The sequence below is a fragment of the Lonchura striata genome, chromosome 3, assembly GCF_046129695.1.
Source record: "Lonchura striata isolate bLonStr1 chromosome 3, bLonStr1.mat, whole genome shotgun sequence".
In the NCBI taxonomy this organism is placed as follows: domain Eukaryota; kingdom Metazoa; phylum Chordata; class Aves; order Passeriformes; family Estrildidae; genus Lonchura; species Lonchura striata.
Genome location: NC_134605.1, coordinates 37,409,436 through 37,427,237, shown reverse-complemented (window position 1 = coordinate 37,427,237; position 17,802 = coordinate 37,409,436). Strand labels below are relative to the sequence as shown.

The window sequence follows — 17,802 nt, the reverse complement described above, 5'->3', positions numbered from 1 at the left end:
CAGATTTGAGCTATGGGAGAAACTGCACTTTCTCAAACTTTTTATCTCAAGTACAAGCCACTCCCATCTGGAAAAGAAAGCACCTGCTAACTGCCTGCAGCAAGGGAGAAGGGTCTCACAGCAAGGCATTTTAATTTCCAGCTCCCAGAAGGGGACTCCTCTCACTGGTCTGCTCTGATATCTGGCCACCAGGGAATAGATAAGCGTGGGGCATGCTCCTTTCCCTCTGATAAGAGGGAGTTGATATTGAACCTATTAGTCAGATTATAGTGGATCTGAATTTGTTTCCCCTTGAGCAGCAGCTACAGAGACAGAGCAGCTGGATTAAGTTTCACTTTCCTATGTAAAATGACTTAACAGAGTAGATAAAACTTAATATTTGTGAAGGCTCATGTGTTTCCCTGAGACCTGATCTCAATAATGTCTTATGAATGCCTTACTGATTGTTTAATGAATTATTTTTCTTCCTCTCAGACTGTTAATAATAAATTATAAGTAGAAGGAATGTACAGACTGCTTGAAATAATTTGTTCAATATGAGTTCAGCTGTGGAACTCACTGTTTTGCCTCCTGCTACCTCTGAGCAAGTGCTTTTTGATGAAGATTTTGGGGCAGAGGAGCTCCCCCTATTCTTGTGAGACAGGAAGGCCCGAGGGATCTGAAGTGCTACACTGAGGAAGCTCAGCCTACCTGTGAAATACACGAGGTTTCAGCGTAAACCAGCTGGCTGTGTGTGCTCATTGTTGGACACCTCCCATATGGACTTTCACTTGGTAAAGCACAGGCAGGAGGAACAGAGAAGCTTCAGAGGCAGAAGGGGAGGGATAGTCTCATTTCAAGGCTGTGGAAAAGGACTCAGGATCTCACCATCCACCTCACCTGCTGTGGGCTTTAAGAGACACTCAGCTTGAGTCACATTCACCTCACACAGGTTTTGCTGTCTGAAGGGTTCATATCCAACCAAGCCACCTATATGGAGAACCCAGGCAGATAATAGAGGAGGAGAAAAGTTCTTGTTTGTATCAGACTTTTCTTATAATCTAGGCTGACTGCCCTTATTGCTGCCCATGTCCTGCAGCTGATGAGAAGGAGGAGCCTAGCTGAGAAGCCCAGGTCAAAACTAAACTCAGTCATCCCACTACTGGTGCCAACAGCTACCCACCCACATAGGAATGTTCTGTGGATGGGTCTCTACTAGAAGCTATTAACTATAAGAGGGGTTTCCATATTAGTCATGACCTATAAATATATACTCTATAATATATATGTATTGTAGAGTATAATCTACAGATTGTAAAAGTCTGCCCCTTAGCATAGTTCACCCTGGAGGTTTCATGGACCATTTCACACATTTCAGTGTTAATAACAGCCCCCTCTATATCCATAGGCATGTAAATGGATCAAACCCAGTTACTCTCATCAGCACTTTGCTCATGGTGGGGGGGGGGAAACAACAGAGCATTAAAAGAGGACAGAGCACCAGGAGAGTAAATGAAGGACAGCATGAAAGACACAGGGTGCTAAGATGTCAGCTGCATTTATAGACTTCCATTATTAGCCTTCACCTTCATCCTTGCCTCTTCCAAATCAAAGAACTTTCACTTTAAATAGTGCCATGCACCCAGGGGAAGCTGCTGAAAACATCCAGTAGTGCAGTTCTCTGCATGCAGCCAAGCCAGTCCAAGCCTTGCATTCAAACCAGAGGCAAACAGCTTTCACCATCCCCAACATGCTGGTACCACACATGGAGCTTAAAGCCAAGTGAGAACATCAAGGACTTTGCACTCAAAGGAGCAGCCGTTTGAAGAGGTAGGATGAGCACCATCCCACCCTGCAGTGTGGGCACACTGCAGAGCAGGGAGGACAGGAGAGTCCCTGTGGATTCATGCTATAGCTGGCCATGTTGGTGTGCACAAGAGACAGTAATGTGCAACTGAAATCTTGGTGGAAAAAGGTAAGAAAACATTCTTTAAATCAAAATCAATTCTGCAGTTTTAGCAGGGATGCCACATACAGAAAACACACTGAAAACTTCCTAGTTACTTGTGCCGGCTGTTTTGGCACACATACATCCTACAACAGCATTTATTCCACTGCTAAAGGTTGCAGTAAAACCAGCGTCCCAGGTTCCCCTCTGCCCAAAATGCAGCCCCGAGGCACACGAAGGCTGCAGGTTAGCTTGGAGTCTCAAGTGAGGAAGAGTGAGATGGGCAGGTCAGCACTTTTGGTGTTGCTCATTAGAATGACTCAGCTTGGATACAAAGCCAGGTAGATGAGGATTACTCACTGCTCCTCTCAGCTGATCAGAGATCACCTCCTTCCAAAACCTGAGTTAGCAATTGGCACCTCTGCAGACTACAGGGTAGCCAGACTTGCAGCGGGGCTCATTACCATTATTTAGGCTTGTATAAATCACCCTGGGGTGGTGGGGGAGGGGGACGGGGACACCACGGTGCTGCAGATGGACCAGGAGGGATGTTCTGGCTTCTCTGCTCCATCTGCTTTCTCTACGGCTCCCACAGCACCCAGGAGCTTCCCATCAGCTTTCCACTGCCCTGTGCAGGAACTACTGCTCCCTGCACTGGGAACAGTCACTGTGTGGGTGGTCCTCAGGTTGGAGGCTGCCAGGCTTTAAGCCACCAAACAACTGCTTCACAGCAGTCACTTGTGTGAGCCAAGCTGTGGGTCTGCCTTTCTCACAGGGCCCAGAAGTCACCGAGGTCATTTCAGGGGAAAGTAAGCTCCATGGAAAGTGTGAACAAAATACATCTATGTTCTCAAAGACACACAGGCACCTGCTGCTGCATGAAATCAAGGGTGAAGTGGGTTTTATTTGCACCTTTTAAAACCCAGGGTGTGGATTCCTCCCAGGCTGGCGTCTGATCCTCAGAAACAGCACACACTGAGGATTGAACAGCAAAGCCCCAGAAAGGTTCTTATGTGTCATCCCAGGTTTTGCAAAGTGGCACATTACAAACACCTGAGGTATCCCAGCTCCTTTATCTCTGCTCTGATAATGAATGTTTTGACCTTGGCTAGTCTTCCCCACTTCCTAATCTGTATAAACCCACCATTTCAGAAGCAGTGTTTTTGGTGCTGCATTGCTGACTCCTGCAACTCAAGAAAAAGTGCTCCAGAAATCAGAAGCTTGTAGGTCAACATATATTAACCTTGTATTAAGCTCTATGGTCATTATTGCCCTTGTGTTACACCATGCTCTCAGCAGTCACTCTGAACTCATTTGCACAAATACCTACTCATGTCTGTACTTTCACCAAACTGGTTTACTAAAATAGCTCCCATACGGGAAATGCATTTTCATGGATAGTCTTCTCTTTCCTCAGTCATATTGCTTGTACATCTCCTTCTCCCTTGGTTGTCAGACCTGCATGGCACCAAGCCACCAACCTCTCCTATGTTTGGCAGGGAGCTAAGAAGCATTTCCTGATTTCCCCACTTTGGTAATGTCCTTATTCTTAGTGTTTGGTATGTTAGGAAACAGGTGGAGAAAGAAAAGGAGATTTCTGCCAAAAATACATGCCCTTGTTCTTAAAAAAAAACCATAAATTCATGTTTCAGGCATTAATTCAGCCTCCAATTATTAGGGAGATGGCAAAGATAACACTATAAATAACAGGCACTACAGCTGCTCATCGGAAGATTATTGGGCCTTCCTCTAACAAGCCACAATAAAATAGCATATTTATAAGGATGCCTTCAGAAAAAAATCAGTAGGGGGGAGAGAGAGAGAAGGAGAGAAAACATCTGACCAAAAATTGTAATTAATCTGTGGACAAGCAGGTGACAACTTAGGAGATCCACAAATGCTGTTTTTATAGTCAGGAAAATAGCACTGAACACTACAGGTCTGCATTAAGGCCGCCAAAGGAGAAATCTTGTGAAGCAAGCAGGTGGGGCTGATTTTAATGTAGGGAGGAAGTGTCTCTGAAGTTATCAATTTTCTTTTCAAAAAGATTCTTGCAGCAGGCAAGGATCAAGTAATTACTTTGCCCCTGTTCACAAGATATCTCAGAATAGTAACAGACCACACACCCAGGAGATGATTAAAGGAAGTCAGGGGTCAGAAACACAGAAAAGCTTGTGATACAGAAGAGAAGATTTGCATGGCCATTAATATTTCATGACTTACAAGCCATGTGGTTCAGAACAAATATCTGCACAATAAAGCAGAACTCTCTACCATCAGGTTGCATATTTCAAGACATACTTGAGTCATAAAGGTATTATTTACATGCCTTTACCCACAAAAAGAATGCAAAACTTGTCTGAATCCTTATACCTACTGTAAGGGAACATGGTAAGCCTTTCTGAAGGTTCAGCGGGATTTAAGTGGGGCCTCTGCCCTCTGCTAGACCTCTGTACAGAGTTTCAGCCTAAAAGCAAAGCTTAAGTAGCATGTTTCATACTGCAGGCCTATTAGACCCACTACAAAGGAAAAGAGCTGCTGAACTGTCACTATGTCTCTTCAGCCTCCACTCCAACCCATGAAACAAAAGTGCTACTTATATGCAAGTGTATAGGTAGCAGTGCAGACAGGAGATATTGTATTCTCTGCCATGATTCCCATTTTAGACACATCAAATCTGGTTATTGAATTAAAAAAAAAAAAAAAAAAAAAAAAAAAAAAAAACCAAAAAACAAACCAACAAAACAAAGCACCAAACCATAAACGACTTTTCTCCCAGTGAAAAGAACAAGATGTGTCCAGGGTTAAGCAGAAGTATTTTGTCGCAGGATTTTGGCAATTATGCCTGGTGAGATTTCATTCTGGGAAAAAGAGTTTATTGTGGTGATATAAGCAGGCCCTTTCCTCACAATCAAAGCTAGGAATTTTCCCTGCTTATACTTGCCTGTACGTGGCTGGAATAAGCAAGAGGAGCAAGCTGTTTGGCTGACTCACCGGCACAACCAGACTCTCCTGTTGCTGCCAGCCACCAGTGGAACTTTTTTCCTGCCTTTGCACCTGGGCTCTCCCTTTCCCAAGCTGCTATAAGCAGTGAGGCTCCTGACTTGAAAGAAATGCTGAGAGCCAGAGTGACATTGCTAAATTGCCCAAAGGAATTGCTCAGAGCAGGGAGGCATGTTAGCATTGCTTGTCAAAGCTGCTGCTTCTCTGAGTGTCTTAGTTCTCTATGTGTGTGAAGAAAAAGGTGAGAAGAAATGAGAAGTTGTGGGGAGGAAAAAAAATAAAATAAAAAAACCCACTGCACCAGAATTGCATCCACTGTTTTACTGACAAGAATAAAAGTCCTTGCTTGGGGAATTTATAGCCAAAATGAGTCTAATACCACAGGGCTTGACTGCCCTGATTGAGTATTTTGCAAATTACTCACATGAGCAGCCCCACTGACTTGGTCTGAAGGATTCTTCCATGTGCAGAGTCTGGCTCACAGTGATTAGTGACAGCAAACTGCAAGGGGAAAGGCATGACAAGGAAGAAATTGCTCTAAGGCAGCATTATTTACTGCTTCCCTCCCTCCTAAAAAGGAGTCAGGTGTTCTGACTATTTCATTCATTGGCTTCACCTTTGTTTTAAACCAGGTGCGTGCCAGAATGGATATCATTTATTTCAAGGTTCCTTCATACACAGAAGCCTGAAGACAAATCTGCACCGGTTGAAAGTCCCACTTCATAAATATAATTTATTATCATTGTGAGGCACATGACAACTAGTAAAATGCAGTTGTTTACTAGTTGTTTACAAGTAGTAAAATGTAGTTGTTTAAAACTACAAACAGGTCTCTTTATTCATTTTCAAAGCTAATACTCTGCAAATACAATAAAATCTGACAAGGTAAAATTTTGGAAGAGTCTTGACTGGGGAGGTAAATTCTCCATCTTCCACTATGCTGCTGTTGGCCAAGTGTGTTTGGTTGCTAGCTGTTTTGTGGTTAAGTGTGACCAGGCATAAACTGGTTAATGCTGGATTTTGCTGAGGTGATTTTGTTTTAGATCTACCTGCTAACTCTGGTTCTTTCTTGAGAAACCCAAAGTTTTCTCTCATAAATGGCATTTATCTCTCTCCTTCCAAAGCAAATTGAAAGTTCACTGAAAAATTTCCATCCTGAATCTAACTGTGCACAACTACAGGCCTGAAGCTGCAAAAACTGTTGTTCTTGCTTCAAACTTATTTTAAGGCATTTCACTTTCAAAAGTTGTAAGTTATGCTGAGAGTTGAACAATGTGAAACTTGCATGATTGCAGAGCAAATCTCACACCTGCCAATCAGGTTTTCAATATAATCCCATTTTTCCTCAGTCCTCCCAGATCTCAAGTGCTGTCAGTGCTCCCCACTTCTACATTTCACTGGTGAAAAGAGAAACCAGAGCTGTTTCCTGCAACTGCACTGCTGTCCCTTTGCCTCTCCTTGGATTTCCCAACTGAAAAACGGGAACATAGTTTTGTCCATCCCCAGTGAGCCTGTGGGACTCGGATTTATGAACACATTCACAGAAAACCAGGTTGAAAGGGACAGCAAGGACCATCTTAGTCCAACCTTTCTTGGTAAAAGCAAGGTCTAGATATGGGCTAGTGTGCTATCAAGCAGAACCTTAGTGTCCAAAACTGGAAAATCCACCATTTCTCTGGGGAGATTATTCCAATGGCTGCTGTCCTCATTGTAAAAAAATTTCCTCTTGCACCTAACCAGAATCTTCCCAGGAGTTTCCTGTGCCCACAGTTTATCGAGATGACCATCCCCTGAGACAGCACTACTGGTAGGTACCTCTGACGTGATCTGGTCTGAGACTAGGACTCAGCTGGCCTACAAGATTCTGGAAACTGTATCATGGGTTTGACTAAGTAAGAAATCAAAGGTATTTTGTTTTGCTTTCATGCTTTATTCTTAAGTACATTCAAGATTATGAGACACTTGGACATTGTGATGATATTGGAGTGCACTCAGCATTGTACTGCTCAAGCACTACAAACTTAAATGTGGCCATCCACAGCTTACACTCTACTGGGGTTCCGTTCCTCATTTCACTGACAGGAAACTGAGGGACAAAGATGCAGAACAACAGCACCAAAGGTACTTGACTAAAAGAGTAGCTTTCATCATGGGTAGCTGGGGAATGCAAAAGACAAAGTTAGTCACACATGCTATGCATGTGAAAATGGGGAGACACGCCTGAGAGATGGAACCAAGCAGGCAAGCTCCCCAGCTGATTACTGTGTGTGAGGTGGAAGGATGGGGATTTATCGACCAGTGCTTTCCCCTCTGCACCCAGGCAGGTAAATTGTCTCTGGGTACCAGGAGTTTTCTTTCTGTGTGATGTTGCTGCTTGAAACAGACAAAAGGAGATAAGGCAGTGGTGTATTTTTTTCTGAGAGACCGTGAAAAAGATTCTTTTGATGAAAACCTCGGTGACCACTCTGTATCTTGACACATCACTTAAGGTGATGGTGGTATTTTGTGATGGTGGTATTTTGTGGATTTGGCTGCAGGGGTCTTGCCCAAAACTGCACAAATCATCATCAATGAAAGAAGCATCTGAAACCCAGGCATTACAGACACTAGATTTGTGCCCTCAGTATCAAAGTAGTTCTCTTCCATCTGCTTGGAGTTATATGTAGGTAAAATAGGCTTTCTAAATAATGTCACATTTGATCATCCTGATCTAGACCTTAAGTCTTGCTTGTTGTCTTCCTGTACCAAGAGTGACCTGTGCCACCTCACCATCCCAATGAAGGGAGAATTTGTCTATGAAACGCAAGACAGCACAGAAGGGGGCAGGGTAGAACCTTAGAATAAAAGAACAAGAAATTCAAATTAGGCTGAAGAAGCGAGAAATTTCCAACAGAGAAATTAACAACCTTGCTTAAGATAACAGGGAGATATGGTAAACCAGTTCTTCAAGGACTGAGATAATTTCAATTTTCTTCACTTAGAATTCCAGCCTACAGTCTCTGATGAACTTCTTGTCAACATATTATGGGCTTGACAGTGCTGCTCTTGTTTAGAGTTGTCTCCTCTTCTTGGCTCATATAGAGTCCAGAGTAATTTTCAGTCATCTGTTCAGGACACGGTTCAAAGCTCTGACATTATTGTTATTCTTTATCTTCTTTCAGTCCACACTGGTATACATTTCCTATTTTCTCTCAGAGACAAAGCTGGAGATCTGCTTCATTTGTTGCCTTTCAGAGAAAGAATCAAAATTGTCTCATCACTAAAGGTTATATGGGAAAAGTCACACAAGGGCATGCAAGTAATGGCCTTGTGGCCCCCTCAGCAGTTATGGATCCACTCTTCATGAAAGATCATGAAAATGATCCAGAGAGTAACCAGAGTAGTCTCCAGATTTCACCTATGTTAAAAACAGGACATGGAATTTGCCACAGCAATTAACATGCAGTAACATTTCTGAACTGGTAGTGATGTATGAACTTTCAATTGTTAGCAGATAGGCTAACAAATAAATTCTGCTCCCTGCATCACAAATTTATGTTTTACCCAGTATCTGAGGTCAAGACTTTAAAGAGGCTGTGCTCTATGAAAATGCACACACATAAGAGTGATCTGGTTACCTTGTAAATTCTCTACCTCTGAACTGCACAAGGTAGTTTTAGTCCCATGAAAACCACCTTGTCTGGAAATCATAATTGGAAAGGTGTAGACAACTAACAAGATAAATATTACACTAACATTTCATTGTGGGTTTCTAATACACACAACACAGTGAGACTCTAAAACAGTGATCCCAGTGTTTTTATCATACATTAACACATTTCCCGTAACACTCTTGCTCACTCAACCTGCCTTTTTACTGAAGTAACTTCAATTAGAAACAAATCCCTTTAAAACACTACTCTAGGAGGTACAGACTGATGTATCTGTCATGATATTAAGACCTAGACACAAAAGACAGGGCTTCATTTTCACATGAGTATGAAAGCAAGCCAGAATCAACACTGAACACTCATTAGCTCAATGACTGACCTATGGCAGGAGGACCTGGGAACTTCCTACCTTCAGGAAGTTCATAAACCACCTGCTTAATAAAGGCCACACTCAGTGAACTGAAAATCTACAGAATTCATTCAGAAAAGGTCCCATAAGCATAAATAATTATTCTGCTTAGCCTTGTCTGTATAAGGTGCTTAAAAATACATGAACTTTAGAGAAAGCACCTTCATTTACTGATAAGTTGCTGAAATGATGCATCTTGAGATGTGCTATTATTTGATGGCTTTTTCCTCGAACCTCACCTCTGAGTTTATCCAGTTTACTCTTCAAAGTAGTAACCTTATTTCTTGCTGAAGATGAAAACAGTGAAAATACTGTGACAGAAATTAAGGACAAATATATGCTATGCTACTTTGTGAAAAACAAACAAACAAACAAAAAAAACCAAAACAAAAAACCAAACACTTTCCTTGGGAGTTACTGATTATTTGTGATTGTTAATTTTTAGAGTTCAGCTCAACAGGAACTGGCTGTCAGTTGTCTACTTTTAACTGTTGGAGACTTCACAGGGCCACCAAGAAAACAGTTGGACTAAGTCTCTTTTTACTTTTGCTGGTAGACCTGAATTCCACAATAAAAAATTAATTTCTGACACTGCACTTTGTACTCTTTTCTATCAATGTCTCTCATTATTTTGACACTGATAATGGTTAAGTTTGTACTGCCTCAAGGCACCTACAACAAGGAGCCATCTAGTAGTGTCAGGCCATGCCCCATAAACATACCAAAACACACAGACAGTGCTGCTAAAATGATGATAAAGTCTGTTGATAAAAAATTTCTAAACTCCACATTTAGCTTTAACTTGCGGACCTATAAATGCAATTCCTGACATGAATGTGACCATAAACAGGTATTACTGACTTGGTGCAGGAGGTAAGAAAGGTCAACACAATTCTGCTCTCTAGGGATCCAGATATAAGGGTAAGGAGGGGTGTGCACAGTGCAGCCAGAGACAGCACAGAAGGAAAGGCTGTGCCCACACACCAGGCCAGGACTACAGGGTACAGGCAGCCGGCACTCAGAGTAACTGCAAAGACAACAAAGGCTGCTTTATCTGCTCAAGTAGCACATGCTGTACAGCATTCCGACATTCTGTGAAATTCTAAGACTACTAGCTCAGATACAACTACATGCCACTACTTTGGTGAAACTTATCATGGAAGGTGTCTTCAAAGACTAATTATGCCAAGTTTTTCATCCCTGATGAGTGCAGAAGCATATCTGAACACTGGCATTTAGTTTCCTCTTCACTACTCTACCAGATTTCTAAAGACACCACACTCCATTATCTACTTCACTTACTTCAGAAGCAAACATTTTTTTATTTAAGCAGTGAAAAATAGAAGGAATTTTTAGCAAAGAATACCTTGGTAAAGAAATCATCCTTAACTAAAACCAAGCATCATCACATAAATATTAACGCAAATACAGAACACCATAATTTAGTTCTTCTCCAAAGTCTGTTTCTTGCTAGGTTCACACTAGGTGGGATGGCAGACATCTTTATTTTCTAGTTATCAGAAACTATACCCCAAACCAGTGTCTTAAAGTTACAGTAAAGTTGGACTTCTCTTTCTTATTTGTCCTGAACATAACAATTGTAACAGTTATGCTACAAAAGTACAATATCCCCAAAATCATGTGGTTATCTTGTGAAATTTATAGAACTGATGCCTCCACAAACCCATATGCAAAAAGTGTATTGCATGTTTATGATATATAATGCATACTTCCTTCATTTACAGTCACAAACAACAGCATATGCAATAAGAAACTGTTAAGCACAATATACCCTGAAAATTGGACAACCGTGAAAGTTTAAGCCTCTTCAACAATTAACATCTTTTGTAACACTGCTAGAACCATTAATGAAAATTTAAGTGTGAAAAATGTACATTCTTTATTCTGCGGTTTAGATACAGAATAAAATTTAACTTTTCAGAAAGTAAAACTATAACTATAGCTTTGAGAGCTGTCAGTTTTCTTTTGAGGATAAAGTACATACACCTTCTCCAGTTACTTTATTGCACATAATGTACAGTCATAAATGGTGTTTATTTACATGTGTTTTGGCAACGTCCATGTTGGCTTTTCCCCTCAGAATACATTATTTTGCACAAACAAAACCTTAAATGTTTCACACAAACTGCCATAATACAAGTCAAAGCATATATGTATATATGTCGCTTTATTGTTGCTGTATTTTCAATTAATTCTGCTGAGAGTTTCAGATCTCAGTTAACCTTTGCCTTGGGAGGCAGTCTCCTCCCAGACAGTCTGTTGTCAAAGATGGACACCTGAACTGCAGGCACCAAGAAATTAGGACTGCAGCCTGCTGTGCCTAAGCCCCAGCCCCTATGCACCACCTGCAATTAGTGAGCAGGCACAGAGAAGGAAGAGCACTGTACTTTTATTAACCAGTTTGATTCAACATTGATTACCACATGTTAATGTTATGGGTCATCTGTTATTTGGACAGTATTCCATTAACCGTGTTCTAGAAAAAGATATCAAACATATTAAAACAAAACAGAAATTCCGGGAACAATTATGTACTTCCAGCCCTAGGAATGTGTTACTCAGATTCCATTCTGTACAATGTGCTATTTCGGATACCTGGTATTTTTATACACAAAGTCAGCTTCTTATACTCATAAGTATGTTTCCCTCAAGTTAATTTCCTAATGGATGGTAACACATTTCAATGTTTCCCTGCATTTTCAGGGCAGAAAACCTTTTAGTGGTCCCCCTCATGGAGTACAGTCTGGCAATAAACCTTTTGCTACATGTAGATTTTAGAAATACTTTTAAAAGGTATGTTGAAATAAAAGATCAGTATTAGTACACTGAACATATGCTCATTAAAAATATCTGAAGGATGTTTTTGAAGGCACTTTATAATATGAAAAAAATATTCTTGGAGAAATCAAATTTATTGCACTTTGGAACAACACTTAAGATGTGAACAGCAGTGCTCAGATTTTACTTTGAAAGGCTAGATGGTATTTTTGTTTATGTTCTCACCTACAAAAAAAAAAAAATTACCCTAAGATAAATTCCACTTTATTGGATCAAAGAGGAATTATCTGATTGTCTTAAATGTATGATCTTTCAAACATTAAGACAATTTTACCTCAAAATAATAAGACAGACAAAGAAGCTAACTTCAGTTATTTAGGAATACTGAAGTCATCCTCAAATTCGGTTCTAAAAACAGCTTGTATCTTTCCTGTAAGCAGGCAAAGTATAAAATAGTTAAATTTTCAGACAGGCACTCAGGTAAATTGAGAAATGCCTTTGGTGGGCAACAATAATGAATATATTATTTTGATTTTAGAGTTTTCCATTTTTTTCTGTCCTTCAGCTTTAAAGTACTACAAAATTTACAGCAACTTCGACAACTGCATATAGTGAAGAATGAGATGAAAATGCACTGTGGACAAAGTATAACAGTAGTTAACATCTATTGATAAAAACACAAAGTAATAAAAATATTACAGAAAAGAAGTAGTTCTGGAAATAGAAGTATTCTTCAATATAAAACATTAAAGTTTTGTTCCATCTGAATAGTTTCACCTACACTGGACAGAGTCAAACTACATGTGCTTCTCTGGTAAAATTCTTTAAGAATATAAATTATTTGCTCTGTAATGACACTTGTTCCAGTAGGCAGTCAAGAGGTCCTGATATTATCTGTTGTAAATATCTAATATTCTTATCATCTGCCTGTGGCTGAGTTTTAGGATAGCAACATCATCTGTTAAATTAAAAAAGAAAACTGCACAAATGAAACTATTCAAAATGAATTAGTATTTTATCTCTACCTAAATTTTTTGTAGAACTATATGCCATTAGGAAACTCACAAACATCATCAAAGCTAGACTATTTTTCTCCATAAAATAAGAATGCATAAAATTTTAATTACTAGCAATACTGTGAGAACTCTTATTTATAAAGTTTTATATTGCATGTATTTCAAGATAAATAGTTTGAAACATCATAAATTAAAGGAGGAATTTGAATAGATTCCGATTCCTCATCTGACGTTTTACTATCTACAGGAAAAAAATGGACTTTCAGGAAGAAAACTGTTGACATCTGAAAAGTTATCTACATTGAGGATCTCCCTCAACCTTAGTGGCAATTACTGCCCACTTAAGGTTACAAATCTAGAACTACCTGGGAAATGTAAAGGAGCCTCAGACAGTGTATTTCTAAGAAAAGGGATGTGTATCTGTAAAAATATTGCATAGATGTACATTCAAAACAGCATTTTCACCATTTCAATTCCCTGCATTCATGTTGCTCCAGTCATCCACAGGGATAAAGATCATATAAAGGCAGCTCTGGAATTTGAAATGGATGTTGCTCGGTAATTTAGTGAAAGGTGTATTTTTGTACTTTCTGCAGTCACTAGGAAAAGATCCAGTTTGACCTTTGGCTTACAGAAGTTGTACTCCCCTGAGCTAGGCAATACTGATAGACTACAGCAGAAGTACCAAAAATAAAGTTATTTGAAACAGTGTGGTATAAACAAGGCACTTTTGCCAAAGGAAACCCCCAGGTTTTGTGTTTCAATGTACAGGAATTCTATCCAGAAATATTTTGTGCTTAGAAATGTCACACGATGCAACAGTGAATCAGGTGCCAAAATCAACAAATCACAACTTAATGTGCGATTAACTGCAACCGCTGAATGGTTCAACAAAGAATCAAACTGGTTTCTGTACACCCTCACGATTTACCAATACACTGGCATCTTTTCTTCTTCTGCTGTGAGACAACAGTAATTATTTTAGAGAAAGAAAAAGAAAGTGTGGAATTAGTAATGCAGATGCTGAAAGGCAAGTGGCAAGACTCTACAAGAAGAATGCCTCAAAAAACGCTACTTTGTTCCCATTTCTACTGGCACCTATTCCCCAAGGTAAAAGGCCAGAATGGCCAAAGCCAACTTAATAGTAGTGTGCAGAATGTCAGCTGACAAACAACATAAAAACAAGTCACGTTGTGTTATCTGTGGTCACGTTCTTCAGGGTTAGTCCAGTAACTTGACTTTACATTCTTCCGTCTTTATTTGTTTATTTTAATTAAACATGTAATGGTTAATAAACAGACATAATCCAGAGTTAGTAGGTTGGTATTATAACATTTATTAAAATAATGCTATGGGTTAATAGAAACAGCAAAGAACCAAAGAATTAAAATGCAAGCTATGTAAAAACCCAACTAAAACCCAAATATGTCTAATGTATTCATCCAGTAGCTAACTAAAAGCCCAAGAAAGACAACACTCCCAATATAATAAAGTACTGCAAAACAATTGGCAATTTTTCAGTTATCAAAATTGTGGGTTTTGCATTTTGTATCCTTTTTTCTCAATCAGGAAAAAAATTCTTTTGAATGTTATATAACATACATATAAAACAAGATAGAAAAATACATTATAAACTTGTAACAATGGCTGTAAATACATTATCTTACATGTTTCTCATAGGCAATAGGTTGGTTATGGTACATACATAGCATGAAACTACTAAGATAATAAAGAATAGACAAATACATGTCATCTGTACGGTTACATACAAGCGACACTCCCATCTACCCACTCTAAAAAAAATTACATAATACTGTCAGAAAGAAGTCTTAAAACTACTTATTTTAATAAAGAAAAAGTCATTAAAGAATGATAATACTGAGAACCAAGGCATTCAGAGATTTCAAAAGTCATGCTTTTTTTTTAAGCTGATCCAAAATTTTGTCAACTAAGTTTTCAGAAGTTTGTTCAGAGCAAACATTACTTTCACATGTCACACATCTATTCCATACATTTCCCCTCCCCCACCAGAAAAAGACCTTTGATAAATGTCTAAAATGTCCAGGTTTTATCATAGTTGAGATGAAACTGGATCAAATACTGGTATTGTTTTAGCAAATCTCTCTTCAAATGTTTGAGTGTCGCAAGTTTATTCAACCAACCAACCAAAATAAAATCAAAATGGCACAGCATATACTGTAAATAAAATCAACACAACTGTATGTGTAACAGGAAGACAAAGCTGGTGGCACAATAAACAAAAATCTAGCTGAGTACGAAAGGATGAATGTCTATTGCATAGTAAATAAACTGATAATTATTTCCAGGTGAGACAAGATGTTAGATGAGGTCACCATGCAGGTGCTTAAAAATGTAAGCCCTCTTAGCTTACTATTGACCTTTCATTTGGAAGCTGTGAAGATTTGCAGGAGGAGAATAAGTTGACAAGAGGGGAGTAAAGTTATCACCTGATATTTGCCAAGTTTAGTACTGAGCCCCACAATGTAACAATTAATGTTATCAGAATTAAATACTGTGCGTTGAACAGCTTCAGCTCTTGCAATTGCCCAGCTATTCGAACCTCATCAGAAACAAGGGTTAAAAATAAGGTATATCTGGACTTCAAATGGCTGAAGTTCCTCTCCTGCTTATCTTTTCAAGAAAAGCCAATGGGCCAGATCTAAAAATATTCAAAGATGAGCTGAAAAGTAAGTAACTTCCATGCTGTTTGCCACTGCAGGAGCTGTTCCTGGAAACTCGGGATGTGCTCCGTCACTGACTGAAAACTTGCTAAGCACTTTCAGTTTCATTATCTGCAGAACATCCATTTTCTGGGTGATGCTGAAGACTCCTACATTTGATGTAATATTTATTTCAACCAGAATCTCCTCTCCATCCCTGAACAAAAAAGATGTAACTTCCAGCTCTACAAACATTTGTCAGCTAATAATCTCCTTTAGCATGAGACTGTGTATATCACAGAACCCTTTGGTTTACGTTGCACAAGTACAGCATTTGCTATGATTTAAAAAGTGGAGTGGCTGGTTTGATGAAAACTTAGCAAATACTTAATGAGATTTTGGCAAAGTCACATTACACTAGTATGGCAAAAATCAGGTAATTAATATGGTCAACTCATCATTTGTCTTCCCTCACAGCTTCTTTCACATACTGGGCGACTGAGTGGCATGCAGTAACTTGTCTGAGGGAGAAGCTGATTATACAAGACATTTGACTAAATGACCATGAAGAAAATAAGGCACTTCCTTTTCTTTAGACTTATTCCAATACTTAAAAAATAAAAAAGAAAGACTAAAAGGCTCTTTTGGTCTTTTGTTTCTTGACAACCACCAGAAAAAATCATTTAATGAAATAAAGGGTTTCTTTGTTCTTTTTTTCTTTTTTTTTATAACACTTGAAAGTATAAAATGCTACATTTCCAAAAATATATTTTTTTTCTGCACCAGCACCCTTGTATAGTAAAAGTATCTACTTTTTTGTTCATTTTGTTTCAATGCACTACACTTTATCTACACTTCATTACATGTATACAGCAAATAGGCAAGCATGGCTTTTACATCCTTAATGAAATTTTTTCTATACAGGGAGGTTTAAAAAAAATATTTGAACAGTTTGCCCAGTAATGTGACACATAATGCATGTACCTTGTTCTCATGTAATCTTCCAAGGAGATTAAAATATGGTTAAAACAATTTAAACCTTATTTTGCTTTAATAGTGTTGCTGTTTTGTTCTCTGCATTAATGTAGTTCTGAAAAGTCATCGTAATCTGCATTTCATGGCACACTTTCCTTTAAAACGTCCAATTTGGCAGGCAATAGAAAAAAGGCTGCAACATCTGCCCTTTGAGGGCACTGGTAGTGACTAAACAGCATATCAAATTTTGAATACTTTTTGGAATCCCTTCCCCAATGACATCCCTGACCAAAGGTTCATGCATGATGCATCATCACACAGTACATTCAGAGAGAGCTTTGACTTTTTTTTTTTTTTTTTCTGAGAAGAAAAATATTCCTAGAAGTCTCTCACAGTAACTGCCTCTGTCATCGGGTAGTTAAGGGACATCTGTCTCCATCTCGGGCGAGGCCTCCTTACCGTTCGCTTGGGGCAGGACACTAGAGGATGATCAGTGCGGAGGGATGAGTTGGACCTTATTGCTTTACTACTATTCAGTGCAGGTTCTAGAACCACTTTCACCCAAACAGGAGAACAACAAAAAGTGGAGTTGGAGGACAACAATTTCTTTGTCTGTTTTGTTAGATGGTAAGACGAACGGACAAGTGCCCCAGCTCGCTGCACTGAAGACAGGCAAGCAAAGGCGTTTACCAGTTAACTGATCAGCAGGCAGGCATGGTCAGGTCATCATTGGGTGAAGAGTTCAGAGGTCAGAAGGTCATAGGTTAGTTGCCGGTGGCGGCTGGGTGGTTAGAAACAAAAATAATAAAAAAAATAAAATAAAATAAAAAACAAAAACAAAAAAAAAGAAAGAAAAGATAGAGAAGAGATTAGTTCCAGCTAGTGACGGCTTAATGACAACATGAAAACTAATCACAACTAATAAAAAAAACAAGCATGTTTAATTCTGACATACTGATCGACACCATCTACAGAATGCAATAAAATCATGACAGCCCTCCATCATGATTTGGACACGTGAAGGAGAAGCCCACTCCCACAAAACCGGTTAACAGGAGAAATAGAGATAAAATATGACTAACGACTAATGGTTAGTAGCAGTCGATGAAGAAAACTGGAAAACAAAAAACGATGAACAGTTTCTGAACTGGGTAGAAGATTTCTGGAACAACAGTCAGTGCACAGCATCAGTATCTGACTGCTATTAAGCATTAGTACCTCCCCAGGTGCAAGCATTAAAGCAACTATTAATGATGGATGTGATTATTAATAACTGGTTGTTAAAAGAATGGAGTCATCTAAGGAATTCTGGATTTAGAGAAACAATTTGGTTCAACAAACT

The 17,802-nt window shown here is 39.1% G+C and overlaps 1 protein-coding gene across 7 annotated transcripts in view; it reads right to left on the bottom strand.

Moving 5' to 3' along the window:
- Nucleotides 1-5,649: 5,649 nt before the first annotated feature.
- The window catches only part of QKI (QKI, KH domain containing RNA binding), a 154,278-nt gene continuing 142,125 nt past the window's right edge, over nucleotides 5,650-17,802 (bottom strand). For 6 of the 7 annotated variants that reach the window (XM_021544153.3, XM_021544147.2, XM_021544149.2 and 3 more), the window contains one exon: nucleotides 14,121-17,241. In XM_021544153.3, the coding sequence (XP_021399828.1) occupies nucleotides 17,225-17,241 (17 nt within the window). In that variant the 3' untranslated portion in view covers nucleotides 14,121-17,224. Of the gene's footprint in view, nucleotides 8,158-14,120; nucleotides 17,242-17,802 lie in introns of those variants that run through there. The other variant, XM_021544148.3, reaches the window with a different exon arrangement.